At 36.9% G+C, this 27,635-nt stretch overlaps 4 protein-coding genes across 5 annotated transcripts; 3 read left to right on the top strand and 1 right to left on the bottom strand.

The window, feature by feature from the left end:
- The first annotated feature begins 105 nt into the window (after window positions 1-105).
- On the top strand, window positions 106-5,872 carry TOC64-III (translocon at the outer membrane of chloroplasts 64-III). Its single transcript, XM_021946722.2, has 13 exons — window positions 106-462; window positions 949-1,101; window positions 1,289-1,413; window positions 1,917-2,042; window positions 2,233-2,415; window positions 2,504-2,648; window positions 3,254-3,422; window positions 3,514-3,648; window positions 3,904-4,104; window positions 4,470-4,597; window positions 4,676-4,727; window positions 5,043-5,112; window positions 5,367-5,872. The coding sequence occupies exons 1-13, from the start codon at window positions 260-262 to the stop codon at window positions 5,447-5,449; spliced, it is 1,773 nt and encodes a 590-aa protein (XP_021802414.1). The 5' UTR covers window positions 106-259; the 3' UTR covers window positions 5,450-5,872.
- A 239-nt stretch (window positions 5,873-6,111) lies between these two features.
- On the bottom strand, window positions 6,112-8,766 carry LOC110746497 (nuclear localized protein). 2 transcript variants are annotated; one of them, XM_021946730.2, is made up of 6 exons: window positions 8,311-8,766; window positions 7,960-8,022; window positions 7,722-7,823; window positions 7,462-7,527; window positions 7,090-7,168; window positions 6,112-6,917 (listed from the first exon to the last, which is right to left on the bottom strand). In XM_021946730.2, the coding sequence occupies exons 1-6, from the start codon at window positions 8,716-8,718 to the stop codon at window positions 6,319-6,321; spliced, it is 1,317 nt and encodes a 438-aa protein (XP_021802422.2). In that variant the 5' UTR covers window positions 8,719-8,766; the 3' UTR covers window positions 6,112-6,318. The 2 variants fall into 2 exon arrangements, with proteins under 2 accessions (XP_021802422.2, XP_088109496.1); XM_088253370.1 differs by lacking the exon at window positions 7,960-8,022.
- Window positions 8,767-10,961: 2,195 nt separating this feature from the next.
- On the top strand, window positions 10,962-12,825 carry LOC110746639 (protein C2-DOMAIN ABA-RELATED 4). The gene is made up of 4 exons (XM_021946871.2): window positions 10,962-11,104; window positions 11,208-11,416; window positions 11,867-11,962; window positions 12,252-12,825. The coding sequence occupies exons 2-4, from the start codon at window positions 11,258-11,260 to the stop codon at window positions 12,543-12,545; spliced, it is 549 nt and encodes a 182-aa protein (XP_021802563.1). The 5' UTR covers window positions 10,962-11,104; window positions 11,208-11,257; the 3' UTR covers window positions 12,546-12,825.
- A 4,748-nt stretch (window positions 12,826-17,573) lies between these two features.
- PIN1 (Auxin efflux carrier family protein) lies at window positions 17,574-21,075 on the top strand. The gene is made up of 6 exons (XM_021947111.2): window positions 17,574-18,941; window positions 19,031-19,277; window positions 19,455-19,540; window positions 19,977-20,134; window positions 20,598-20,674; window positions 20,763-21,075. The coding sequence occupies exons 1-6, from the start codon at window positions 17,717-17,719 to the stop codon at window positions 20,827-20,829; spliced, it is 1,860 nt and encodes a 619-aa protein (XP_021802803.2). The 5' UTR covers window positions 17,574-17,716; the 3' UTR covers window positions 20,830-21,075.
- The last annotated feature ends 6,560 nt before the right edge of the window (window positions 21,076-27,635 follow it).

Here is a 27,635-nt window from a genome sequence, read left to right as displayed (position 1 = left end):
AAAGAGAAACTTGGAGGACCTACGACCAAAAAAAAACAAAAAAAGAGAAACTTGAAGGGCCTACCCGATATTTAACTTTATGAATACAAATTACAATACAGTAATAACCTCAAGAACCGTCTCCGCCTAGGTTACGCTGCGCTGGTCACTGCGTTATCCTCTTCTCCCTCTCCCTCTCTCTCTCTCAAGTTTCAATATAAAAACCTGGACTTTAATAGTTTCGCAACTCCGGAGGGTTTGAGAAATATCTTAGACAAACATGGCGTCTCAATCCGCCAATCTGTGGGTTCTACTGGGTTTGGGTTTGGCAGGAATTCTGTTTATGACAAGGAAGCTTAAGAAGACCATCAGAGAAGACTTTGGTGCCTTTATTGAGAGGCTTCAGCTTCTCCCTCCTCCTCAGCCTGCTCCTCCTAAAGCTCCGCATCCCCTCACCGGCCTCACCTTCGCCGTTTCTGACGTGTACGCTCTCTACCACTTCCTCTGTTATTCTTCTGTTTGTCTCCTGATAAAGTTAAAAGCCAATAAAAGGATATTATAGGATTGAAGAGTAAAAACAAAAACACGGAACTTTTGAAAATATGGTTTTTGCTTTTGCTAAGCTTTATGCTGGTTGAAGTAATGAATTGGAAGTTGAGGTTACTATTATTAAATAGCCAAACGAATTAGTTGAATTGGGTTGGAACCCAGATGGTGAAAAAGCCTGAAATTTATGTCTTATCCTTTTATTTTCTGTATGTTGTTTTTCAACGTAGGATGCACTAATAAGATGGGCAGACTGATTTTGGTTATTCAAAACTAACGTATTGAACTTGAGTTATGTTATAGGTTTAGTTTCATTGCACTTTATTATTTTGATTTCCTTATCAAATGCAAGTAATTTGTATCATTGTGTTATAGAACTATTTGTTTGCCTTAAAGTGGATAAATTTGTATCATGGTTGGCAGATTTGATATTGAGGGACATGTAACTGGTTTTGGTCATCCTGATTGGGAAAGAACACATGATGCAGCTTCAAGGACGGCTCCTGTGGTTTCGGTTCTTGTCGAAGGAGGTGCCACATGCATTGGGAAAACCGTTGTGGATGAATTGGCATATAGGTATGTATTGCTATGAGCACACACTTTGGATGTTCTGTCAACAGGCTGAAGGTGTTATTCCTCATTGCTGTTGTGAATGGGGAAAAAAATAATTTGATCTGAGGACCCATTTTCCTTTCAGTTTATCCAACTCTAGCTTTAGTTTGGATTACATAATGTCAATTCCTTTCTGCATGTTTATTTTCAGTATTAGCGGAGAAAATAAGCATTATGGTACCCCCACCAATCCGGCAGCATCTTCAAGAACACCAGGTGGATCCTCTAGTGGAGCTGCTGTGGCTGTAGCTGCCAATCTTGTTGACTTTTCACTGGGTGAGCTTCTTGTTTTTCTCATCCTTTCTGAAATTGTTCTTTATCTTCTTTACATTTCCCATTGCGTTTTGTTATTAGTCATTGACCATGGAAAATCATTGAAAGCACATATGAAGGGCTTGAGGGGGTTATTTTATTTGTTTAATTGGCATTAAAGGCAATTGAGTTGGTTTTTTATTGGATTTGGCTTCATTTTCCTATCTTATCTGAAATTCTCTTATTTTGAGGCATGTTCATAATATTATCATACCTTAAAATGCTCATTTTTCAACAGGGCAGCGTATTTTACTTTTTTGTTTTTGAAATTTGTTATTTTCAATATATATACTTATGTATCTATGTCGAAGCAAATATATGCTTGAAAAGAAGAATCGCAGATCTCAAACTAATTATGAAGGCATAAATCATCTACAAGTTTCTTTGTAGGAAGGCTGGATATGAATCATATATATCTAAATATATTAATATCGTAACGTTCACTTCATGCTAACATGATGGCGCAGGTATTGATACTGTCGGTGGCGTTAGAGTACCTGCTGGGTCTTGTGGCGTTATAGGATTCCGACCTTCACATGGGGCTGTTTCTCACAATGGGATTATACCTGTTTCTATAAGTCTTGATACCGTTGGTATGTACGGTTACAATTTTGTAGGCTGCCATGATGCAGGAGTATTTGATCATGTGCAACTATGTATACCTGATTACTTTTTTGTTAAATAATAAATTTTCATTATAGCAAACGTTAGCAGTATGCTATCTGGCATCCCTTAATGTTTTCAACTTTTCATATTGTTTGACTTGTAAGATTATGTGTGCAGGATGGTTTGCTAAGGATTCTAGTGTCCTACGTCGTGTTGGACATGTTCTGCTGCAACTTCCTTATGCAGTTTCACGCAGTCCAAGACAAATTGTAATAGCTGATGATTGCTTTCAACAAGTAAAGATTCCTGTTGACAGAATTGTTCAAGTGGTCACCAAATCCACTGAGAAGCTTTTTGGAAGTATGCTCTTTTCCCTTGACTTCTGTTCTATGCTCCCTGTCCATGGTGGACCACTGTTTTTTAAAAAAATTTTGAATGATTTCTTCAGGACAAGTATTTAAACATGAAAATCTAGGGGACTATTTTAATTCAAAAGTCCCAAGCTTGAAAGAGTTTCATGGCCAGAAGACAAATGGTGAAGTCAAGACTTCATCCATAAAATTGCTTGCCAATGTTGTGCAGCTTCTTCAAAGGTGAGGTTACTTAGTCACCAGTCAACCTTCTGAATACTGTATATGTCATAAATCATTGAAGATTATATGTCATAAAAGAGGATAGAAAAAACAAACAAAAAACCATATATCTCCCTCGACCCCCCATGCTTGTATAGTTTTCTGGAAACCATGACACTGAAGGTTTCTGTGCTTATATTCTTTTCCTTCTATTCTATTTATTTGTATTCTGCTCTTATGTTTGATTTGGATGGGGGAAGTTGAAAGTCTTAAAAGTGAGGGAAAGTGTTTGCAAGATGATAAAAATTTAAAAGTAGTAATTTCCAACCAGAGAACAGTACTTGGCTAAATATTCAGGAAATGTCCAGAAAATAGGATGGAACATTAGGTATTTTATGTAGTGAGTTCATCACAAATCCTTCAGATAAAAAATTATTATCCTCGTCCATCTAGTTATGACAATCTATAACGAACACCTTTTGCTTCTGGTCTCAATTTCTTGTATGGTGCATTCTTATAGGTCCATATGAGAAAACAGTTTTCCACTTTGTTCATTCATTTATCCTTTTGTTTTGATATTTCCTGATAATATGTTGATTGAGATTTCTTGTGGTTCCTTTTAACAGACATGAGTTCAGACATAATCACGAGGAATGGATTAATTTGGTGAAGCCTGTATTGGATTCTGCTACTTCAGCACAAATATGTGGACCACTGGACACATCAGATGAGGAGATTGAGATCTGCAAGTCAATTAAGAATGAATTGCATGCAGCTGTCAACTCTCTATTGAAGGTAATGATTGAGATCCGCAAGTCAATTAAGAATGTGTTTATCGAAGTTTGCTATATTGAATTATACTTTTGTGTTTAATTTACTTGTGTAGGATGATGGAATTTTGGTGATCCCCACTATAGCAGATCCCCCTTCAAAACTTGGTGGGAAGGACATACTCTCTGAGGACTTCCGGAGCCGTGCTTTTGGTCTATTAAGTATTGCTAGCCTGTCAGGTTGTTGTCAGGTGGAAATCTCTCTCTCTCTCTCTCTCTCTCTCTCTCTCTCTCTCTCTCTCTCTCTCTCTCATTTATAAAAGGTAAAGAGATGTTATGGTTTACTACACTTATTTTCTGTGTCTTGGGTCTTTAAAATTGGGAGGATCTTTACTCGGCTGTTATTTTCCTATCAATCTATGCTTTCGTTACATAGTGATAAGTTCGTACTGACTATAGTTTCTCCTAATTAATTAAGTATACTCCGTTGATGTTCTACTCTTCAGGTCACAGTACCGCTGGGATCGCATGACAAGTATCCAGTTTCAGTTTCATTCATAGCCAGGCATGGGGGTGATCGCTTTTTACTAGATGCTGTGCACACTATGTATGCATCTTTACAAGAGCAGGCTGATATTGCTTCCAAATCCAAATTATCCAAAAATGCTCTCACCAGGGAGCAATCTGCTGAAATTGCCAAGGAAAAGGTAGAGCATCTCATGATGTTGTCCATTTGCTTTATAAGTTGTTGCTTTTTTTTTCGATTTTCTTTGTAACATGACAGCATCGGGATGTTAAATTTCTATTGGACAATTATTTGGTAAACTAGTTTGTATGTGTCACTTGGATTTTTCATAATATATTTAAGTTGTAGTCCGTTGACTTAGTTTCTCATATATTGCATGGAAAAGTTGAAATTACCTCTGGGATCTAGAGTCTTGATCATTAAGTTATTGTCGAACCACTAATTTTTCTACCAAGCCATATTTGCATAATGACTATTTATGTTCGTTTTGGAATTTTGCATTTTCATATCCTAAATACTCTTCTATTATCTTTACCAAATATTTAGGGAAACCAAGCCTACAAAGATAAAGAGTGGCACAAGGCTATTAACTTTTATTCAGAAGCTATCAAACTTAGTGGAAATAATGCGACGTATTACAGTAACAGGGCTGCAGCATATCTTGAAGTTGGAAGGTACTATTTGGTCGGGGATTTATTCTCTCAATTGAGTTTTGGTGGTTGGTTTTTGACTTATTTCTTTCTCTCAACCAGTTTCCTTCAAGCTGAGGCAGATTGTACTAAAGCTATCAACCTTGACAAAAAGGTAACTTATTTTCTCCAAAGGATACCTATTGGATTTTGCCATTTACTAATCATTGTTATATGATGTCACTTGATAAAGAAAATTCTTGTTCTTTACATCAGCTAACTGAATGGAGTAAATATAGTTTGGTCATGTGAAGTTCTTAATTTGTATGCAAACAAATTTAATATAATTATAATTCTACGTGTTTATGATTAATTATTCTTTATTATATTGTCTTGATATTGTTCTATTATGTTCGTCCAGTGCAAATTATTTGTGCATTTTTATATTCAAAGTAAAATAACATTGTTGCCTACTGTTATGTTTCTTCAGAATGTGAAGGCTTATTTACGAAGAGGCACTGCAAGGGAGATGCTTGGTTACTATAAGGAGGCAATTGAAGGTGAGATTTGTTTGTTTATTTATTGGTTACTATGCTGTTCCTTTATTTAAGCCAAATCCAGAAGTGTAAAAGCCTTGGGGAAATAATTCGTACTGGGTACAAAATAGATATATTTGAGATTGGAAAGTTCCTGTCAAAATACACTCAAAAGATGTGTAGGTTTTACCGGTTTCAGTAAGTTTTTTCTTTTCTTTTTTTAAATCATTCAGTCTAGTCTCCTGAAGTTGTTGGTTCAATGGCATTTCACCTTGCAGACTTTAAGTATGCACTTGTACTCGAGCCAACCAACAAAAGGGCATCCCTTTCTGCTGAAAGATTGAGGAAGCTGTTTCAGTAGGTGATCAAGTCTAAGGCATGCCTACGGGAAGCACCAGAACAAGATATTGTTTTGAAAGTACTTGAAGTGTGCTCTGCCGAGAAGACCCATTCAGACAGTCAACAATCTAAACCATTCGGACGAGAAGGGATGTGTGAGACTTGAGTGGAGTTGAGATTCTTCACTCTCACTCTTAATCAAGTTGTTTTCAGGGGTCTGAACTATTGTTTGATTCGATCAGTTTTTAGGAGCTTTAGATTATTATTGTCACCAAAATATGTAACTATAGTCCAATTTTGTTTCTCTAAGATTACGGTTGTAATTCTAGCTTCGAGGTGAGGTTTAAAGCTCATTAATGGCTGAGCAGAGTAATTACATTTTTTTAGCTCTGTTGTCACGATTTTTTGCAGTTCACTTTTTATTTGAAGTTAAACTTTCGCTGCTCGTGTATATGGCTTTCGCTTTGTTACCAATGAGCTGGTAATCATGCAAAGAATCTGGCACTTGTGGATGAGTTTTTGCCTGCCAGATATGGCCACTACATCTAGTTTCAACTGTAAATTATTAGTTTTAGGGTGATGCGAAAATTGTAATAGCATTCAGGCTTCGACCAGGAACTTGACATTTCAATGATTTGTAGTTGATCAGAACTAAATCAATCTGCGAACTATTGTTGACCAGGCTTCAAAAGAGCTCAATGCCTAAAAGTTCCCATTGCAAGATTATATAATGTTTCTTTCTTTTACCAGTCTCAGAGCGGATTATCTGACACGAAAACAAAAAAACCAGAAGGCATTATCACTGTAGATGCAGAAGAAACCGTTTATGAGTAAACTATACACTAACGCTAGCGAGGTTCATTTCACCCTGTATTATAACATGTACTTGCCTCAGTCAAATTCAAAAAGATCCAGCTGTTCTTCTGTATACTCTGGGAGTGAAGTTCTCGAAATTAGTGGCTGCCTCTGCCTTTTAGCTCCAGTTATTCTCCCAACTTCTTGATCATCGTCAGGGTTAGGGATCTCAACTGAGTTTGCTGAAGCACTAATGGGTTGCGTCCTGCTCAATGGATTGTAACCTTTGGCCACTGTGTCAAGGTTGGGCTTCTCAGTTACCAAAGTTACATGATTAATGGCTTGGGTGAGGCTGGATGCATTGTCTCCGTCAGCCACTCTGCCAGCGTTGGGCTTCTCAGCTACCACAGTTACTTGATCGTTATCAATAGTGTCCTCCATGTTTGTGATTCCATCAGGCATTGCCTTTTTCACCAATGAAGATAGAACCTCTACGTCCATGTTTTGTTTTCCACACTGCTCATGGCCAGAGCAGCTCAGTCCTGTTGCCGCATGATCTGTTTCCATGTGTTTCTCAGTATTATGCTGACTCTCTCTCGCCTTAGAGTTTTGTCTCAGAAAATTCATGATTCTTTCAGTGCTTTCCTGTGACGGAGGGAACTTTTCTTGTGGCATGCATAAGTTTTCACTACTTCCTGTTATGAACAAATAAACGGGATAAACAATTTAATTTTTAACTAAGAGAATTAAAAGAAAAAATTATGTAAGAATCTCATCTGTCACCACAGCAACATACGGGCAGCAAAGCAAATTTTCCCTGCAATAGAAGACGATTGAATATAAAGATGACGCTAACTTATGACTTACCACTGCTGGGAGCAGGATTGTGGACTGATGAAGTGAGAAGATCTTTTGTCATGAGAGGTCCACTATCCTTGGAGATGACCTGTAAATGTAGCAATTCATAGGAATACAGAGCATAAAATAATTGGAGTTTTTTTCTGTTCTGCAAATTAAGCTTCGCATGAATTGTGGCGCCAAGACTATAGAAAATAAATGTGGGGTGCATGTGTGTCGTGACCTGCTCCCAAAAAGAAGACCTTATGTTTGTCTCCACATTGGTGTGTTTTGTGCAGAAAGAAATAAGAGGCACAAGTGTATCAATAACACTAGTGCTGCTGGAATCTGATATTGTGATTATTGAGGAATTGAACTTCCAAGACGAGAAAGAGCACACACCTTAACCATGTTGTTCTTGGTTATATTAAGATAACATGAAGATCGTGAGGGGGAGAACACAGCAACCTGATAAAAAGCGCAGGTGTTAATCAGTCCCGTAGTGTTGATAGCAACATTACACTTCAGCTTAAAGCAGCATTTCTCAGGACAGCTACACCCCAAAAGTCCCATTTTGCTTTTCTAAATTTTGCAGTTTCTTTATATTCATAGATCATCATAATTCTAAAATTCATCGACTTAAACAGAAGATCATAACAAACCTTCTGCAGTACCAAAACTGAACCAACAGTTATGCTCTTCCCAAAGTCTCCCTCAGAAAGGACTGTGTGGTGGATGCTAGCACCAATTGTACCTGTAGGATCCTGAAACCAAAGTTTAAGCCACATAGCTATGTCTCAGAGCATACGGTGAAAAAATTGAGGCGAGCAGAACTTAGAGAGAACACAAAGAAGGGAAGAAGATGGCACTTTATCAGTATCCATGTCCATATAAGCTTACTTTCAGAGTGAGCATGAGATCACCAAGACCATTTGGGGTGCAAGATTTGATTATAGCAACAACCTAATTAACCAGCAGCCACAGAAAATAACATGAATTTTTAAGCATTATAAATCCTAAATCTGGCAAAAAAATTAATGATAAAACACAAGGAAAAAAGAAGTGAAGATTAATCAGGTTCCGACAAAATAAAAATGGCAGTTTCACACTACAGCAACCAAAAGCAGATAAAAAAAGGATTTTTTTTAAAGCACGCCTGGTCTTTGCTTTCCAGTGTTTTCTCAGCAACCAAAACAGAAATTGGATCGACAATTGATTAAAAAAAATTAATAATAAGAACAATGGAAATACCTGAGCTAATCTGTGAGATTCAATCCCCTTCCTGATAGAACCCAAGGGCGTCGGAAAGTGAGCACCTTGTTTGGTAAGAAAATCGAGAGCGCAAAGCCAGGGATTGGTGGTGAAATCGGCATCATGATCATCGCCAACCTCGACGACTCTCCTTACGAACTCTTGGGTCGGAATGGGCTCCTCCTCATCGCGGTCGTGGGGGTGGTGGCGGTGGGTTTGGGTCCTGCGCTGCATCGCGGCCTGTAGGGCTCCGGCGGGGCCCGGAATGAGGTTGGAAGAGGGCTTGGGGGGCTGAAGATGATTTGATTTGAGGGAATGGGAGGCAGAGCGCTTGCAAGGACGAAGACTAAGAGAGATGAGCTCTGATTCGTCGACGTCTAGTTGTTCCCAGGGTTCATGCTCATCCATATTCTCACTTCTCCTCTGCTTCTTGTGAGTGAGCGCGGGAATCCGAGAGTGAACAGCAACAACACTACAGACAGAGTAGGTTATTATTATTAATATTATTATGGATTGGGCTCCTTTTTGCTTTAGATTATTGGGCTCAGAACCTCAGGCCCAATTCGTTATTGTTCTTTTTTTAAAAATTGATCTTAGGTCCAACGAATATTTGATGCAACAAGGACTTATAATGAGATGTTCTTAATAGCAAGGTCTTAAATATCGGAGGTATCGGAAATATCGAAGTCAAAAAACACGGAAATATCACAGGAAATATCGGGATATTATCAGTATCGGAAAAAATTGAATAAAAACCACGAAAATTGTAAGAAAAACTTGGAAATTTTTATTGAAACTTTGCAGGATGTTTATTTAGTCAATTATCTATTAGTTTATCACAAAAAATTGGAAGGAAATGCATTGCATGATGGATTTAACTTATTTAAGTTGATTATATAGCGAGCTGGCAAACACCGTAAGTGTAGAAAATATGTAGTAATTAATGAAAGAAGATTAAACACACCATAATCATTTATATATAATGAATTACTACAATATTTTACACTTTATACATTGCATGGTAAGATACATGAGTGACTTAGTACCACATAGAGTTCCTATGAGGTTCAAAATTTTCACTATCTTCATCATCTATATGTGTAGAGTAAGTATATTTTGAAGAGTAGTCATCAAATGATAAATCCCCAAAATAGTTTTGCATGTAATTGTTAACATGTCACCCATATGGATCCGAGATTGGTTGACGTTGTTTATAAGCAAAATCATTTGAAGATTAACCATGAGATGTGGTGTGGTGGTAGCTCACCTCATTCCTTAACCATGAGGTTGGAGGTTCGATCCCCGCCCATGGGAATGAAGCGCATTTCGTGGCCAACCGTTTACCTCCATTGGGAGAGCTCCCACGGCAAAAGGGATTAGTCATTGCTGTCGGCGGTGGATACCCTTGGGTCTCACCTAAAAAAAAAATCATTTGAAGATTGAGTCTCGGATTCTTTCCATGAGTCGCTTGATTCCATCCCAACATGAATGGGATATGAAGGGTAGGGAAATGGTTGGTTATGAGTATAACCATAGTTACTACTCATCTCATGTGAAAATTTGTTTCTTGCAAAAAGAATTCAAAACAAAACCATGTATATATATATAAATATTTTAGTATTTTCACAAAAACATAAGTGATATGGTGGTTAAGGTGTTGAAGGAGTAAAATAGTTTTCACAAATACCATGTATATAAATATTTTTGGGTTTCGTATTGGGATATTATCGATAATATCTCGATATATTGCCCAAATCATTAATAAAAATGTTGAAAATATCTTCCCGATATTATCGGGATAATAATATCGATATATTGACGATAACACTATGGTTAGTTGTTAAAATATCGGACCCCCAAAAATCAGATATTATCGGGATAATAACTATTAAGCAAGTTATCTAATCAATTACAATGTTATTATTTGACGGTTGGATTGAACCATCAACATCCTCTCTCCATATAGAAGCTCCCGGGGGAAATTAGACAACATGTACATTACATTCGTAGGTTACGTTACGTACATCCAAGGATTTTCATTGGGGTGTGTTCATCTTTTTAGAGACAATTCACATCATAACACGTGATCCACCTTATTTGAAACAATTGAAGACATTCGATGGGATGGGATGGAAGAACAAAAGAAAGAACTTAACATATTACAGTTTCAACTACTTGTAATTTTTGTAACTATATTATATTTTTACAACTACTTGTAACCATAATTAGTTCTAAACCAGAATGTAATTACTCAACTGGTTCACATATATGTTGACAGAGAAATAAACCAGAATGTAATTACAAAAATATTTATACCAAAGTTGCTGTTAAGTAATTAGTTAAGAAAAGTGGTTGGACCCCACCGTCGAGGGAGACTAGATCAGTAAGCCGCCACCACGAAGGCCACCGACCGACCGTGACATAGGCAAGTCACGGAACGTGATTCACGTCACGGCCCTCACGTATTTGTTAGTCGATGTCCACAAGTTACCCATAATTAAATCCCGTCCATTGATCCTCGAACTGACAACCGGATATTCCGGTCATCTCGTCCTCCCCTAACCAAAACGGTAAAAAACTTAAGACCTCCCCTCACCCTCTTCCCTCTTCCAGTCTCAATTATCTCATTTCCTTAATCCAATTAATTTACCCTCTTCGATTTCTCTGTTTAATTCTCTCTCCCATCATCCCCTCGTGAGACCAGCAAACAAAACAGATCAAATCAAATCGAAAATCAATTCACTGGCAAGGAAAACGACAAAAACAACAGAAGAAATTTCCTAGTACCAAATTGGTGGGACCCAGATTTCTGTTGCTCTTATTTCTCTGTAATATTATTATTTATTTATTGTGGTATTTTATTTTTTTTCAATTTGTAGTTGGTTTGGTTTGGTTAGGTGACAAAATAGAGTGCTTTAAAAGAGGGAGGGAGATCAGAGGAGAGAAGATGACAGACTCACCAAAGACACCAGCGAAAGGAGGTAGCAAGTCACTCATGGAGAACTTGCTCGGTCTTCTCCGAATTCGCGTCAAACGCGGTGTTAATCTCGCCGTTCGCGACGTCCGTAGCAGCGACCCCTACGTAGTCATCAAGATGGGTAAACAGGTATACTATGTCTCCTCGTCCTCCTCCATCTTTTTCCTTCAATTTTGTGACTTCTCTGTTTAATTGGCTTTGTTTCTCAATCTGGGTTCCTTTTTCCAACCAAAAGATTCTTCCTTTCAATATAGAATTGAACATTTCTGTTTGTCTGTCTGTCGTTTACCCTTTTCCAGTCCCAATTGTGTTTGGCATGTCTGGAACTGGAAGGCCTCAGTTTTGGTTGAGGTGTTTAATCGGATCTTGTACATAATATAATCCTAATAAACTTTTTACAATTTACTCTTAAATCTTAGAGTCTTAGACTGATTTGACTTGTGCTCTGTTGCAGCTTGACCATTTTATTTTATTTTTTATTTCGTGCTTTATTGCTTTCATTTCATTTCTGCATATGATCCAATTGCCAAGTATGTTCCTTTCTTCTAATTATGTATAAAAATTGAATCTTTGATGCAGAAACTTAAAACTCGTGTAATTAAAAAGGATGTTAACCCAGAGTGGAATGAAGATCTTACACTTTCTGTTACAGACCCCAGCATTCCAATCCAGCTGGTAAGTGCTTCTGCTATTTCCCCAACTTCTTTAGTAGGAACAAGTGCCCCTTTACATTCCTTTCCAATTGTATATACATGAATGGAACCATCATCTTCAGTCAATTCTATCTAGAGAGCTATATGATCTGTTGCAGTATCTCCCTAGCTACTCCTCTTTGATTCTCCTAATTGAATCATCTTTGTTCTTTTGCACTATTGCATCAATATTTCTACTTTGACAAGGATTTTTTTATTATTAGTGCGCTATTGCATCAAGGTTGACAGTCTTTGTTTATGTGTGCCTGTAGACTGTGTATGACCATGACACATTCAGCAAGGATGACAAAATGGGAGATGCAGAATTTGGCATCGTACCTTATATAGAGGCATTGAAGATGAACTTAGAAGGGGTCGCAAGTGGCACGACCGTCACGAGAATACAACCAAGCAGGGCAAACTGCCTAGCTGAGGAGAGCTGCATTCTCTGGAAGGATGGGAAGGTAGTCCAAGACATGTGCCTCAGACTGAGAAATGTGGAATGTGGTGAAGTGGAAATTCAGTTGCAATGGATTGACCTTCCTGGTTCCAAGGGCTTATCATGAGTGTGCCTCCTTAATTTGTCTGCTTTAATTGTGTCCGACATAATATAAATGGGCTGGTTGTGGTTGCAAAGGCTGTGCAACCTGAAATAGACAGACTGTCTTCATAGCTGGGTTGGTTTGTTGATAGGATATGTATAACAAATTGAGATTGTATGTACTTTATTTGACTCCTGGTATGCTTGTAGCTCATAACTAAGTAGGGTGAAGAATTTATGGGCTTTTGTTGTCAAAAACACTAAGTGAAGTGAGATGTGTGTGCCCTTTCATCTTTTGCTGGGTATATCTCAAGTTGCAAGCTCATGTCTTAGAAATCTGCATAGCATATGTTTATATACCTATGAATTTGCAGGAAAACGATATATAGTGCATTATAGTATCATGTTGGTGAGCACGCATGTTGGGAGGTTGGTTCCTGCTGTCCTCTGTTTCTTGAACAATTTCACGAAGAGTGTGTGAATTGCAAGGTACATATGTGGATCGAGTGGCATTTTCGGTGAAACTTTGATCGATGGGCAGCGTTTGAATTGCCAATTCTTCTTAAAAAGTTCACATAATATATGAACGTGGAAACTCTAGAAAGAAGTAAGTTATGAGCTAGCAGCATGCATGCCTGGGAACCAAAGACCAACAAGGTCAGCAGCTGATTGCTGGTATATTATATATGTGGTCAGAGTCCAACGCTTCATCAATTCATTGCTTTTTAATAAATCCCCCGCTTCAGAAAATTTAAAGGCTAAAAGATGTTTCTGAGTTGTGACCAAAGAAAACGAAAAGAAACGATTGGCATAAAAAAGACGAAAAGAAACGATTGGAAGGGAAGACCAGGCCCTAAGTCCAACCCAATACTGGGGCAGGCTTCTTCTAATAGCCCGCCCGCCTTTTTATATTTCAGGCACGCCCTCGCCTAAAGTGCGTAGTAGAAGAAACACAACACAAGAGAAAGACTTTCATAAAATGAGGATAGCATCATTTCGCTATTTCGGTCAATAATGCTATGACATGCGTGATAAATTTACCTGGAATAGCATTGTCATTTGTAAAACACTATTATCCCAATTGCAACTAAGTTTTCTCCTACACTAGAGATAGATATATAATTTACGTTGGCTTACTTGCAGGGATGGGTTAAATTTACCTTTTGGCCTTACATGCATTGTGACATCGCTCTCACTCGCTGCGGAAAGAAAAAGAGTACCACATTGGGAATTGGTCTAAATAATTATTACTGACATAAATAAATGCATATGTACAGTATATCGGTTTTGACTCATTTGGTAACCTAGTGGTGGACTATATTAGAAACTGTTAATTATACCATACCTATAGCAAGATTCAGTATTTGATGCGTTGGGTTGGGTTTAAATAGGGTTAAATAGTCTAGCCGCACGGCTATACTTTTTAAATATTATATTTATATAATATAATATTTAGATAACGCTATTAATGGCCTATTAGCGCTAAGCGCCCGAATATTCTCTTTAAATATTAAATTTGTATAGTATAGCCAGGCAACTATACTATTTATTGAAAAAAATTTAAAACGGACCCCGAGTATAGCCCGGCTATACTATTCAAATACTATATATTTTAAAAAAAATTAAAAACACAAAGGACTCACCTAGTGATTAGGAGCCCGAATCTTCTCCTTTACCCAGTGTAATTCCAAGGCCTATTTCCATCTACAAATCTATCTTCAATCTAAGAGATCCTTTTTTTTCGTTTGAATGTTTGCCTTTGATTTACCTCATTCTTTGGAGTGCTACTAAATTATGTTACTGCACACATGATTTGTTGTAGAAAATTGCATCCATAGTTGGAGTTGTCTTGGTAATTGCTTCACTTTTCAAACAACACTTTACATGAAGAATACTATCACCTTTTACTATTATACGCGTAAATCTTTATTTGAAATTGTTGTTTTGGTTGGCAAAGAGATTGCAAAATCACCATCTTCTATTTTTGTTACAACAAGTAAGAAATAATCTTAGCCTAAAATATTCTTTCATAGTTAGTAAAATACGTACGTGTTTTATTGGGCAAAATTTTGGGAAGTTACAAGTGAAAAACTAATGCCCAATAGCTTTTTGCAAAGGATGGACGACATATACCCGTTTTATGAGAGACTTTATTTCTTAAAGGAGAGGGTGTGGTTTTGAGAAACACATGTCTGCATTTTGAGGCTTTTAAGCATTATTAGAATCAAATTATTTTGATGTAATGATGATCATGATCAGATCGATACATACATTTATCTAATTCTGAATGAATCAACCTCCTTTTTCTCCTTAAGCCAGAGTCAAGTTTCGCTTTCCACAAGTGAATCAACATTCCAACTTCCAACAAATTGAAGCTTACTTAGAAGAAGTGAAGTGCATGATGCATCCGCCATCTCTTTTCCTTGGTAAAATGGAACTCTGTCTGTGTCCACCATTAATATTTTTTTTCCGCTTAGACAAAAGGAGCTTTTTATTATATAAATGGTAAATTGCCTTTGACTCACATCACAAAAATGTAAATGGTTTTCTTAATTACCATTCAACTATTGCACGTAATCACATAGTTTATGCACTTAAATAAGGCTTTAAGCTTGCGCTTGTCTGCCATCTTTGCCAATTCTGAGTCGGCAGCAGCATATCTTTGCTTTGACCGCTCGCTCCTTCCTTGTGCTAATTACTATGTTTTCTGCATTACCATTTGTGTTCAGTTTTATGGACACAACACAAATATCATATAATTATTAAGCATGTAAAAAGGTGGTTTGGAAAATGAAAACTATAATTAACTAACACACTTATTCATTTCTTGACCTCATAATTTCATTCACCATTTGGATATGCCAAATTCTTAATCAGTCTCCTTCATTTATTCCTTGATTTCCTCTTGCAAAAAGAAAAGAAGAAGAAAAAAAAAAGTGCCTGGTGGAAAGGAGAGAAACATGCATGATCTTTGACAAATTCTCTGTCCCTCTAGGCTGGCTGGGTACGTACTACGTAGAGTGATTCATTCCGATATCTCATATTTCTTGGTTTGATGACTTGGATTTAGAACCGAGATCTTTTGCACAAGAAGCCAAAAACATTACTCAATCTCTCTTCTTAATTGTCCAAATTACCCATCTTTCTATAGCTTCTCTAATTTCTATTATATTAGGCCTAATTTTATCCTTCCTCATTCAAATCCAAAACAAATGTAGTTTTTTAAATAAATAAAAAATTAATTAATTAATTGAATAGAGCACGCAATTTGGGGAGTGAAGAAATGAATTAGTTTAAGAAATCCAAGTGATAAAAATGGCTTAGAAAACAGAAAAGGGGCATTGCAGTGTGTGCAGTTAAGCGTGGTGTTTGGTGTTTTGGATTTCAAAGAGAGTTGTGAGAGTAACACGTCAATATGTGTCCCCCGTTTGCTTTCATTCTTTGTGAACCCCAAGCCCCCATGGTCATGACTCGTGGTCCTCATCATTAACTTCAAAGCATGCTCTCTCTCTCTCTCTCTCTCTCTCTCTCTCTCTCTCTCTCTGCTCAGTTTTTCATCACTTCTAGGAGAGGTAACCCTTTCATTAATTAATTTTAATTTCAATTTCATCTCCCGAGTTCATTTCAAGCCAATCATATGTTAGAATGTCAGTATTCAGCATAAATTAATCAGTTTCCTTTCAAGGTATGGGGTATTCACAGAATGAACATTAATTTGTTCTCTGTATCAGCAAAACTTTAGACATACTACCTGTCTCGCATGAAAATATTCAATTAATACTTTCTTTTTGAGAAAAGAATAGGGAAAGGGAAGGCAGCGTTTGGTAACTTAAAACTACTTTTCTACTTTTTTAGGCGTAAAAAGCAAAAAGTAAAACACAATACCCTAATAATTTATCTCCAGCTAGCTAGTTTCAGTTTAGTAGTATTTTTCTTTCCGATATTAAATCGAATCCCCAAACCTCATCTCATCGATGAAAAAAGATTTGATCTAGTTATGAGGATAAGGAAATGCAGCAAAGACCTATAAATCCATTTGATGTGAATCCAAATCCAGCGGAGACTATATGATGTTGCTTGCCCTCCATCCATGAACACAAATATGTGAGTCCAAAATGAAAATGAAAATGAAACTGGGGTGGGCTGGGTTGGGTTGGCGTGGCTAGGATTGTTTTGTTTGACTACTTGGTGTTGGTGTGGCTAAATTCGGATTGGCATCTAATCCCACCTAACACAATGACATGCAGCGCTTGGATTAAAAGTATGGACAATTTAGGATCCACGTGATCAATCAAAACGCTATTATCCTCACTTCACTTCTCTTCTCTTCTCCCCATGAACAAGATTCAAGAAGAAGATATAAATATAAATATATATATATATATATATAATTTATTTCTTTCAGCATTTTGGAAGGAATTAATTCAACAACCCTTTACTCACACTTTTAATTACTTGAATGGTATGTAATTCTAAGTTATTGACATAGATAAAGAAGAAACAAAGGAAAAGGAAGGTAACCCTAACAATGAAAAAAGAAGAAGAAGAAACGAAAAAGAAAGATGCAGAGGGTCTTTTGAAAGCTTGAAAAGGTCCCAAACAAACAATGAAACAACTAGTTAGAGACACAGCCACCTCTAGCCAAAATGCTTTTTCTCTGCTTTATGCAACCAGTAGACCCATCCATGATCCATCCCATACAAACAAGATAGAGCCACGCACCAACTGACAAATGCCACTCCCTTCTCTCCTCCCCTAACCCAAAAACTCAAAAACACAAAATTATAAATCCAAATACAACTTAAAACAAAAAGGAAAAAACCAAAACCGAAATAATAAATATACAATAGCAAAAAGAATATAAAGCAAATACTTTTCTGAGCTGAGCTGAGTGTGTGTGTGCTTTGGGGACTGCAAGTGCAAGCTTGCTCGCTCTCTCGCAACTCTCAAAGCTCAAAAAATATTGCTGTATTCTTCTGCTTATTACCCACTACCCCAAAAACCAAAACACATGCTCTCCTCCTATTCCCTTTCCCCTTGTCCTTTTCATCATCAGTTCCACCACCACCACCTCCTCCATCTTCCTTCTTCTTCTTCTTCTTCTTCTTCTTCTTTACAGAGACAGAGCAAGCAATAAGCTTAATTTATTTTCTTGATTTGGGTTACAACTGAACTGATCATCAAGATTCATTCAAGATGATCTCATTATCTGACTTCTACCATGTCATGACTGCAGTGGTTCCACTCTACGTGGCCATGATCTTAGCCTATGGCTCAGTGAAATGGTGGAAGATCTTCACCCCTGACCAGTGCTCTGGCATCAACAGGTTTGTGGCTCTGTTTGCAGTCCCACTCCTCTCCTTCCACTTTATCTCCTCCAACGACCCTTACAACATGAACACTCGCTTCATAGCAGCTGACACTCTCCAGAAGCTCATCGTTCTTGCTGTGCTTGCTGTCTGGACCAAAGTCAGCAAAAGGGGCTGCTTGGAATGGACCATCACTCTGTTTTCCCTCTCCACTCTGCCCAACACTCTGGTCATGGGCATCCCTTTGCTCAAAGGAATGTATGGCGATTTCTCAGGAAGCCTCATGGTCCAAATTGTTGTGCTTCAGTGCATTATTTGGTACACTTTGATGCTCTTCATGTTTGAATACAGAGGTGCCAAATTGCTCATCTCCGAACAGTTCCCAGACACTGCTGGCTCCATTGTCTCCATCCATGTTGATTCTGACATCATGTCATTGGATGGGAGGCAGCCACTTGAAACTGAAGCTGAAATCAAAGAAGATGGCAAGCTTCATGTCACTGTGAGGAAATCAAATGCTTCGAGGTCTGATATCTTTTCAAGAAGGTCTCAGGGATTGTCGTCCACAACTCCAAGGCCTTCAAACCTCACCAATGCAGAGATTTACTCTCTGCAGTCTTCAAGAAACCCAACTCCAAGAGGGTCTAGTTTCAATCACACAGACTTTTACTCTATGATGGCTGCTGGGAGGAACTCCAACTTTGGTTCTTCAGATGTTTATGGGCTCTCTGCATCCAGAGGGCCAACTCCAAGGCCGTCAAATTATGAGGAAGATGGTACTGGTGTGGTCAGCGCTACAGGTAATAAGCCAAGGTTTTACCACGGCGGCCAGCAAGGTAACAATACGACAGCCCATTACCCGGCACCCAATCCGGGAATGTTTTCACCTACAGCCTCCAAAAATGTTGCTGCTGCTAATAATAATAGTAATGCCATTAATGCAAAGAGGCCTAATGGGCAAGCTCAGCAGAAGCCAGAGGACGGTGGTAAGGATCTTCATATGTTTGTCTGGAGTTCCAGTGCCTCTCCTGTTTCAGATGTGTTTGGAAGCAATGAATATGGTACTGCTCATGACCAAAAAGAGGTGAAATTGGCTGTGTCTCCCGGAAAAGGTACATCCTATTGAATTTGTTCAGTGTTCTTTTTTATATAATTAATTTGTTTTTGAGGTTTTACATGTGAGATGGGCTTTGATTTTTAGTGGAAGGTCGTAGAGAGAATCAAGAAGAGTACTTGGAGAGAGATGATTTCAGCTTTGGCAACAGGGATCAGATGAACATGAACCATGAGCAAGCTGAGAAAGCAGCGGGGGATGGGAAGGGCAAAGTGATGCCTCCAACCAGTGTGATGACTAGGCTGATTCTGATCATGGTTTGGAGAAAACTCATCAGAAACCCCAACACTTACTCAAGCTTGATTGGCCTCACCTGGTCTCTAGTTTCATTCAGGTACTAGCTACTAGGTAGCTGTCCCTTTCTCTGCTTCACAGCCTCAGAGAGTGAAGTGAATCCAACAAAATCTTGCACATTTTCAAAAGCAAATCAATTCTCCTCCACAGATAGCATTAGCATTGGTGCAATACAATATTCTTGATTATCTTTTCTTTTTGATGATTTTTGTTGTAGGTGGCATATTCAAATGCCAGCCATTATAGCAAAGTCCATTGCCATACTATCTGATGCAGGACTTGGCATGGCCATGTTCAGCCTTGGTCAGTATACTATACCGCTATACACGCTCCCTTTACAATCTCTTTCAGAAAAGAAAAACCCTCCATTGTTTGCCTTTCATTATTAATTGTTGGATATAAAAAAAAGCAAGCAAACAAACTGGCAAAAAAAGCAAAGAAAGCAAACAGTAGGGTTATGATAATGTTGGGTTTTCTTTATTTATTAAGAATCTTTTCTTTCTTTCACTATTTATGTTTTTACTCTTTTGGCCAAGTTTTTGCTTGGGGCTTTGGGTTTGGGTTTTGATGTAATAATAATGGGTTGGTGGGTGGTGGTGGTGATGATGATGAAAGGTCTTTCAAAATCAAAGGAGGATGACTGACTGACTGACTGAGTGACAGTGGTGTGATGGTGTAGTGATGATGGTGTCTGATGAGCATGCTGTTTGCTAATTTTCCCTTTTGATGTGATTTGCAGGTCTGTTTATGGCTTTGCAACCGAGGATCATAGCATGTGGAAATTCCATTGCAGCTTTTACTATGGCTGTGAGATTCCTTACAGGTCCAGCTGTCATGGCAGCTGCTTCCATTGCTGTTGGCTTAAGAGGCACTCTCTTGCACGTTGCTATTGTTCAGGTCTCTCTCTCTCTCTCTCTTTCCATTTTTTCTCTTCTGCCTCCTTCTGACACAACCAAAGCAATCCCACATAGCTACATATGCTTCAAAAGTTTCACTTTTATAATAATATTTTGCTACCTCAAGATAAGCTTTTTTATGAAGATATTCGTTTAGTTTAATTCTTTTGTTGTAATATTATACAAAACCATCATGGCATCTCACTGCTTTTCATAAACATGGGATATAAATAAGAAGAAATTCCAATGCCAAAGACTGAATCAATCCAACCCAGTATTTTCTATTATAATTAAAAATTAAACAAGGACTTGTCTGGTTTGGACCCAAGTAAGTAATTATGCACACACAGTGACACAGCACAACAAAGAACAAAGATATCAAAGATATCAAAGACATGTATGTGTGGCCTTGTTGTTAACAGCCTTGTTGTGTTTGTACTCTGTATTGGCAAACAAAATAACAGGCAGCTCTACCCCAAGGAATTGTTCCCTTTGTCTTTGCTAAGGAATACAATGTACACCCTGATATTCTCAGCACAGGGTAAGTATATTATATCATCTAGCTTTTTTGTTATTTTCTTTACTAATTAATCAGACATTAACTAACTAATGATTGAAATGAATGGCAGGGTTATATTTGGAATGTTAATTGCGTTGCCCATAACGCTTGTCTACTACATTTTGTTGGGGCTATGAAGAAAGCGAGCGGAGCCGGAGACCAACAATGGCTTTTTGCATTCATGCAGTAGCTGCTGCAGCAAGCTCATAATTAATTACAACGCAAAGATGAGAAATAGAAGAAGATGAATGAATGAATGAATGAGTTTGGAATTATGAAATGAAATTGTCTTTCCTAGTAAAATTGTAAAATCAGTTTGTAGTGCATTTAATTATAAAACAAGGTTTCCGTAGTTTTATTAAGGAATTATAATTTTTCCTTCATTTCTATTTTGAATAATTTCATTTAAATTAAGCTACAGAAAAAAAAAAATGCAAAGGGAAAAAGTGGTTGATGTGAATGTGATGATAACTTTCTTCCTGTTCTATTCTCATTTTTTTCTTTTACTATAGATTTCCTTTGTCCACCACAAATATGAAAAAGCTTGGAATCCTATTTTCTTTCTTTCTTTCTTTTTATTTTTGTTCTTGGACTTGGAATTAATTATATATATATATATATATAGTGCTAGATAGAAAGAAGGACCCTCCATTATAATTTATAAGATGGGGGTAGGGGTTTGATTTTGATGGGGACCTGTTTGGAATATTGGGAGACAATAGTCACAATCTAAGGTTTCCTCTCCTTTTCTCTCACTCCTTTCTTATTCTTTTAGTTACACATATTACCTTTTCTTCACATCTTTCCTTTTCACTATTAATCTCATCATGTCTCTTTGGGGCTTTCTAAATCGTCTTTTTCTTTTAATAAAAACCTCTTGCTTCTTCAAACACGCCCATGCATACATGCTAACGATAAAAGTGATCATCATGCATATGATAAACTTAGTGCCTGTCAAACTTTAACTTTTATTATTATTATTTATTTACCTCTTTTGCCCTTTATATCAATGTGTTTTGAACCTAAAATCCACTCTCTCTTACCTTATTAACTCACTGGGCTAGACGCCAGTGAAAGGAAAAAGGAAAATGATCTTGGTTTGCAGGTCATAGATTTGAATCCCCATGACATCATAGTTGCATGTGTGTGAAAAACTCTTCTCCTCTATAATTTAGATTATCGCTTGTACTAACAAATAAGATTATCTTATGATAATTTGATATACGAGAAAAGGGAAATGCTCCAAAAAGAGCTCATGGCTTTTAGAAATTAATGACAAAAGGACAAAGTGCGTATAACCAAAGTCGTGCAGTAGTAGTTAGGGATGCACTTGCAATTTTTAAAAAAAATATATATATATATATAAAACTTTTAGGATCACGCTGATAAGACTTTAATTTGAATCCGGAGTATCTCATGATTATTATATAGTATAGAATGACATTATATACAAGATTAGTGTTTAGTATTGTGTGTAATTATTGCTGCTGTATACATCACATGTTGCTTTCTAGCTAGCTTAGGTTAATTTCTTGTATGAAACTCAAAAGCTAAACATCAAGGCATGCAATGCAACCTAATTGGTCCCTGAGTACGTAATCTGCCTCTTCCCCTATTTTCATGTAAATTTCATGTACTGCAAGCTAATTAATTCAGAGCATATATATATATATATATATATATATATATATATATATATATATATGCATGGGGTTGATGATTGGGTTACCTACAGTATGGGCATATTATGGCTATTCAGCATGGCACCGCACCAGGAAAAAAAACACACACTAATAATCTTTATGCTATTGTCTGTCAGTACATAATTGTGCCCATTGGCTCTGCTGCTCCCAAGCAGACTTTGCTATCATCTATGGCCTGCCCTGCACCAAATACCGGCATGCAGCCTAATATTCCACAATTGGGTCAAGATGCTCCTCCATTGCTGTTTAGAATTTCCTAAAGTTGTAACTTTTTTCCGAAGGGATCTGTGTGTGTGTGAGAGAGAGAGAGAGAGAGAGAGAGAGAGAGTTTTTGTGGGTGTTTTGGTTTCTTCTTAATTAATTTGTTAAATTCCATTTTTTAAGTTGGACACCAAAAATAAATAAATATATCCATTTTGATATAAGAAAATTATATTTAATTTAATTACAATCCATGGAAGTCAAAAATATGCCAAACCAATCAATCATCCATGTTCTAGAAACTGAATCTTTCTTGTCACTAAATCCCACATTGGAGCAATATAATCTAGGCTTTGGTAAACAGCTTTGAAAGGCTCTACTTGAACAACTACTTTTGCAAGCTAGCCCGCATGAATCTCCGCTCCTTTTGGTTCCTTTTGGTGCTTTTGGGTTGTGCCAAATTTGAAAGGTTGTAATATTATCCAATACAAAATTTTCTCGAACAAAATTAGAAATAAGTTATATATACAAATGTATGCATGATCGTACACCTTGCGTATAATACTACATGCATACGTACAAATACATAATGGTTGGTACGTGTATGGTAGATGATCCCATCTGAGTAAATGGGATATCATAATCATATCATCATCAAATGGATGTTGACAAGGCCAATCTTGAGATTTTGAGGGCCAGCGAAACTTCAACTAGAGCTCTCACATAATTTTTGGTTTTGTTTTGAGTGGAAGAAGGTACTTTTTGTTTTGTTTTTAGGAGAAAGCGTATAGGTGTGATATATACTACGAATTTAAAATGATTTAAATTTTGTTTAGTTGGATCTTTCCCCTTTGTTAGAATGACATCACTGAAACTCGAACATGGGCTTTGTACCAAGGGATATATGGTAGAAATTAGCTCCGCTAAATACACCTTAGTTTCAATATACTGCATGCTTGAGTATATATTCAGTTTTTATGGTATTAATATATATAATATAAAGTAAAAAAAAAAATCGGGGACCTAAAAAATCAGGAACCCTGTATAGTAACGACACTTGTAATATGCCAGGGCCGCCCCTGGCCATGGATGTCGATCTACACAACATACTTTTCCGTAACTTGAGACTTTTTTGTTATTGTTGCCCCAATCTAGTCATACCACTACACAATGGTGAGTGGACTCAAATAGATAGATTGCACGAAATTCAAATTACTTGAAATTAAAGTTGAATAACTTGATATATTATTCATCTACTAAACAATACTTTCTTTGAAAATTTGTGCAGAGTGAAGAAAGAAGTATAATCTCTATTGAAAAATTAGAATTTATTCTCCAAGCTTAGCTATAATTGTCCATTGATTTGAAATGCATTATATGTCGTTTTTCTATGTTATCTCTTTAATTTATGAGGACTAAGCGCTAAGTTCTTAAAAGAATATGATCTTACATGGAATAATGCAATCTATTCAATCGATCCAAATATACGTATACCCATTCAAATATATACATGTGTGTCATTTATACCGTTCAAATTAATTCACTCGTATTGGAGATATGATATTGGAATATATTTAGTACGTATTTATCTTCGGCGTGGGCTTCAACTACTATAGCTATCTAGGTTAAAGATTGAATATACAGATAACAAAAAATTGAATTTGACTAACAAAAAGATTTTGGAAGGGTATAAATGACAGTTGAATATTCTTTAATTTCTACATCCATCCACAAATACGGCTGACACTAAGAAAGAAATTGAAGGAAGAGGTAGGTAGAGCGAGAGGGAGAGGGTCTATCTATCTAGTAATCTAATGCTATGCTGCAGCACGCACTTGTATGGGAACGGGAGAAGCAAATTGCTCCTTCTCCTTCTCCTTCGCTTTTGATTTTAGTCGTTTAGTGCTTGGGTTGGGGGAGAGATGCCTAATTAATTATACTTAACTAGGTTGGCATATTATTATTTGGCAAATAATTAAGAGAGAGAGAGAGATAGGCAAAGTGGACAATCGGTAAAACAAAGCACTAAATTTTGCATAAGAAAAGGCCAGCAACGTCAGTCTCGTCTTTATCAAAATAAAAAAATAAATGGAAAAGGATTAGAATTAGCTAGCTAGCCCTCCTCCAAGAGAGAGAGAGAGAGAGAGAGAGAGAGAGAGAGTATATAATAATAAGATAGCATAGTGTAAATGGTTTGTTTGTGGCTAACGTTTTGATTGTCTCCCACTAACTTGTGTTGGGTCGGCCGTTCCCAAGACAATGCTTTGTGAGTTTGTCACGTCAGTTTTTTAGCTCTACGCCTTTTTTCATTCCCTGGCCCTGCCCTGCTGCCTCTGCCTTTTGCCCTGCGTCTGCCTGTGTACATGGAGGGATGTGTGTGTAATTTCTCTCTCTCTCTCTCTCTCTGTGTCTGTGTGCTTACATTACAATTTACATGTACGCATATGAATTATATCGATCATATTATGTACAAAGCTAAGCCTAAGATAGATATATATATATATATATATACACGTTTGTTTGTGGTTGTTTTTATTGGTGCTTTTGAAGGGGATTCGCATCCCATCCAATCGAAATCCCATCCAAATCCCATATCCCTTCTTCTCATTATCATTGGTCTCTCAAACACTGAATTTGAAAGGGATTGATATACACATACACTATAGTATTAGTATAATAGTGAATGCAGTCTTTTCATTTCATTATATGATTATCATGCGCATGGTCTACTGCACGTGAAAATTTACACTAAAATATCCCCTCTCTCTCCTCTTTTCATTTCATTTCATTATATTATATAGGGTCTCGTTGTCCTATTTAATCCAATAGCTAGGCACGGATTGACCTTGACCCACAAGAAAAGCACAAGCCCAACTATTACTATCCCAAAAGAAAAAGACTGTCCAATATCCAGCTACAGTATTCATCATGGGCCTCTTTTGCGACCCAGTTCACATGATTTTGGCCTCTCTTTGCGTTTGGGCTTGGGTTGGTTTCAAAGTCAGTCTTGTTTGGATTTATCCGAGTTCAGCTTCAGGTTCAGGATAAACTCCCATACATATCTCGAAATTTGTGACTACGGATTTTTCGGAATTGTCGCCTCTCAAGCACCACGTCACAACGTACATTTCATTGATTCATTTCAGTTACAAACAAACTACGTGCCTGGCCCATGGCAAATAATTATATTATTCAATTCATTATTTGTTTTGTTGGAGTAGATGCTTTTATAAAATACAAGTACCATAAAATCATATAAAGCATATAGCGAATTATTATTCGAAATCAATGTGAGAGGTATGGACAATAGCATAATTTTGAAAAAAGATTTACAGCCTGCAAATGATTGACGAAAAAAAATCATGCATATATACTTGATATAAAAAATTAGAGAAAATGCCATTATTTTATAAAATTCTTTATATACATAATCGTATAAAAACAGAACAAGTTGAGTCTGTTATTGGTGGATATTTTTGTGGCCTGGGGCAGTGTGTTGGACTTTTATAATAATGAATCCCATTTACACTGTACTGCTGTACATGAGAGAATCCGACGTACTAATACTTTTTCCTTTGTTTTTTTTTTCAAAATGAGATAATTTCATTGAAACACCAATAATGTTATAGTACAAAAGGAAAACTCGACTTTAGTAATGTAATAAGTGTAGCCTCGTTAAAACTTTGTCTTTAAAAATCCCCAAATGCTAATACTATTACTCTGGTGGTCCTCCTTTGGATAGGAGTGGGTTAGGTGTTTAATTAATTAACTAGTGAAATCCGGGTGGGGTCGTTAACTTAATCCCATAAAAGTAGCTTTGATTTTGATTGAGCACTATTTCATTTTCTACATTTGGAACAAAATTTAGGCAAAAATGGAAAGAAATAACATCTCCAATAGCAATTGGAATTGGTCATGAAATGATTAGCAAAAGGGCATCAGATCCAATGCAACCTAACAACACGTGGAATGATCTAATCACCCTACACAACACGACAAATTTCCCTTCTTTTCCGTGCCCTTGCGACATAAAGTCAGTTATGACCTTCCTTCTCACTGAAAGCAGCCCAGTTAGGTAAAGGCTATGTATGTCTTTACGCAGTCCTGTCAATTATTCACGAAACACGTGCTAAGCGGCCATAGAATAGAGGACACGTGCGCCTGTACCATCAGTCATTACGTATCTCCAATGTATATATATACTGTATTAACATGAATCAGAAAGAATCAAATTGCAGGATATGGGATTGTGAGCCGTAGATTAAAATAAAAATACCTTCGATCTATCATTTCTTAATTAATAAGATGTATGCAAATTTTGGACTCTTCCTTCACTGTTTTTTATTTATTATTTATGATGATCTTTTGAGAGTAATAACATACTAAATTCATACACACTACATGATTATTGGGACTCGAACCCATGACTTTTTTGGAGAAGCAATTGCTTCAAACCATTATACTAGTGGGTCATTTCACTTTTTTTAAAAAATTAAAGATATTCTCTGAATAAGGATTATTTTAGAAATTATGAGAGTAATTATGAAAAATAATAACTTTTTTATTTCATGATTGATGATATGATATACCATTTCGACTCGAGATAATGGGGTTGCCTTAGCACTGGTGATACGAGTAGCCAATCTTCCTCTTATATTTTTGTTCAAAATAATAATAATTGCCGAAATCAAATCTACTTGTTGATACGAGTGGGCCCCAAAATGATTCCAATCACAAGTAGAAAATACACTTGCATTATTTGTTAAAATATAAAAATCCAAAGTATGACCAAATTTGATGAAGCGATATAGAGTACAGACTGATACATGATAACAAAACCTGTCTTTAATAAAGCAACTTTACGAACCCACACCCACATGCTATCATATGGAACAAGTAAATAATTGTCGTCAATGAGGATTGGTTTAGTTGGTAAGGTCTATGTATTGTGTACTGTTCGAGTTATGCTGTTAGCAGTTCTCGTTGGTGCGCGATCTATAATTTCATATATAAATTTATACCGACAATAACTAACAACT

Source organism: Prunus avium, chromosome 5, assembly GCF_965620075.1.
Source record: "Prunus avium chromosome 5, drPruAviu1.hap1.1, whole genome shotgun sequence".
Classification (NCBI taxonomy): domain Eukaryota; kingdom Viridiplantae; phylum Streptophyta; class Magnoliopsida; order Rosales; family Rosaceae; genus Prunus; species Prunus avium.
The sequence above is the reverse complement of the archived record's forward strand: the minus strand, read 5'-3'. Positions and strand labels throughout refer to the sequence as shown.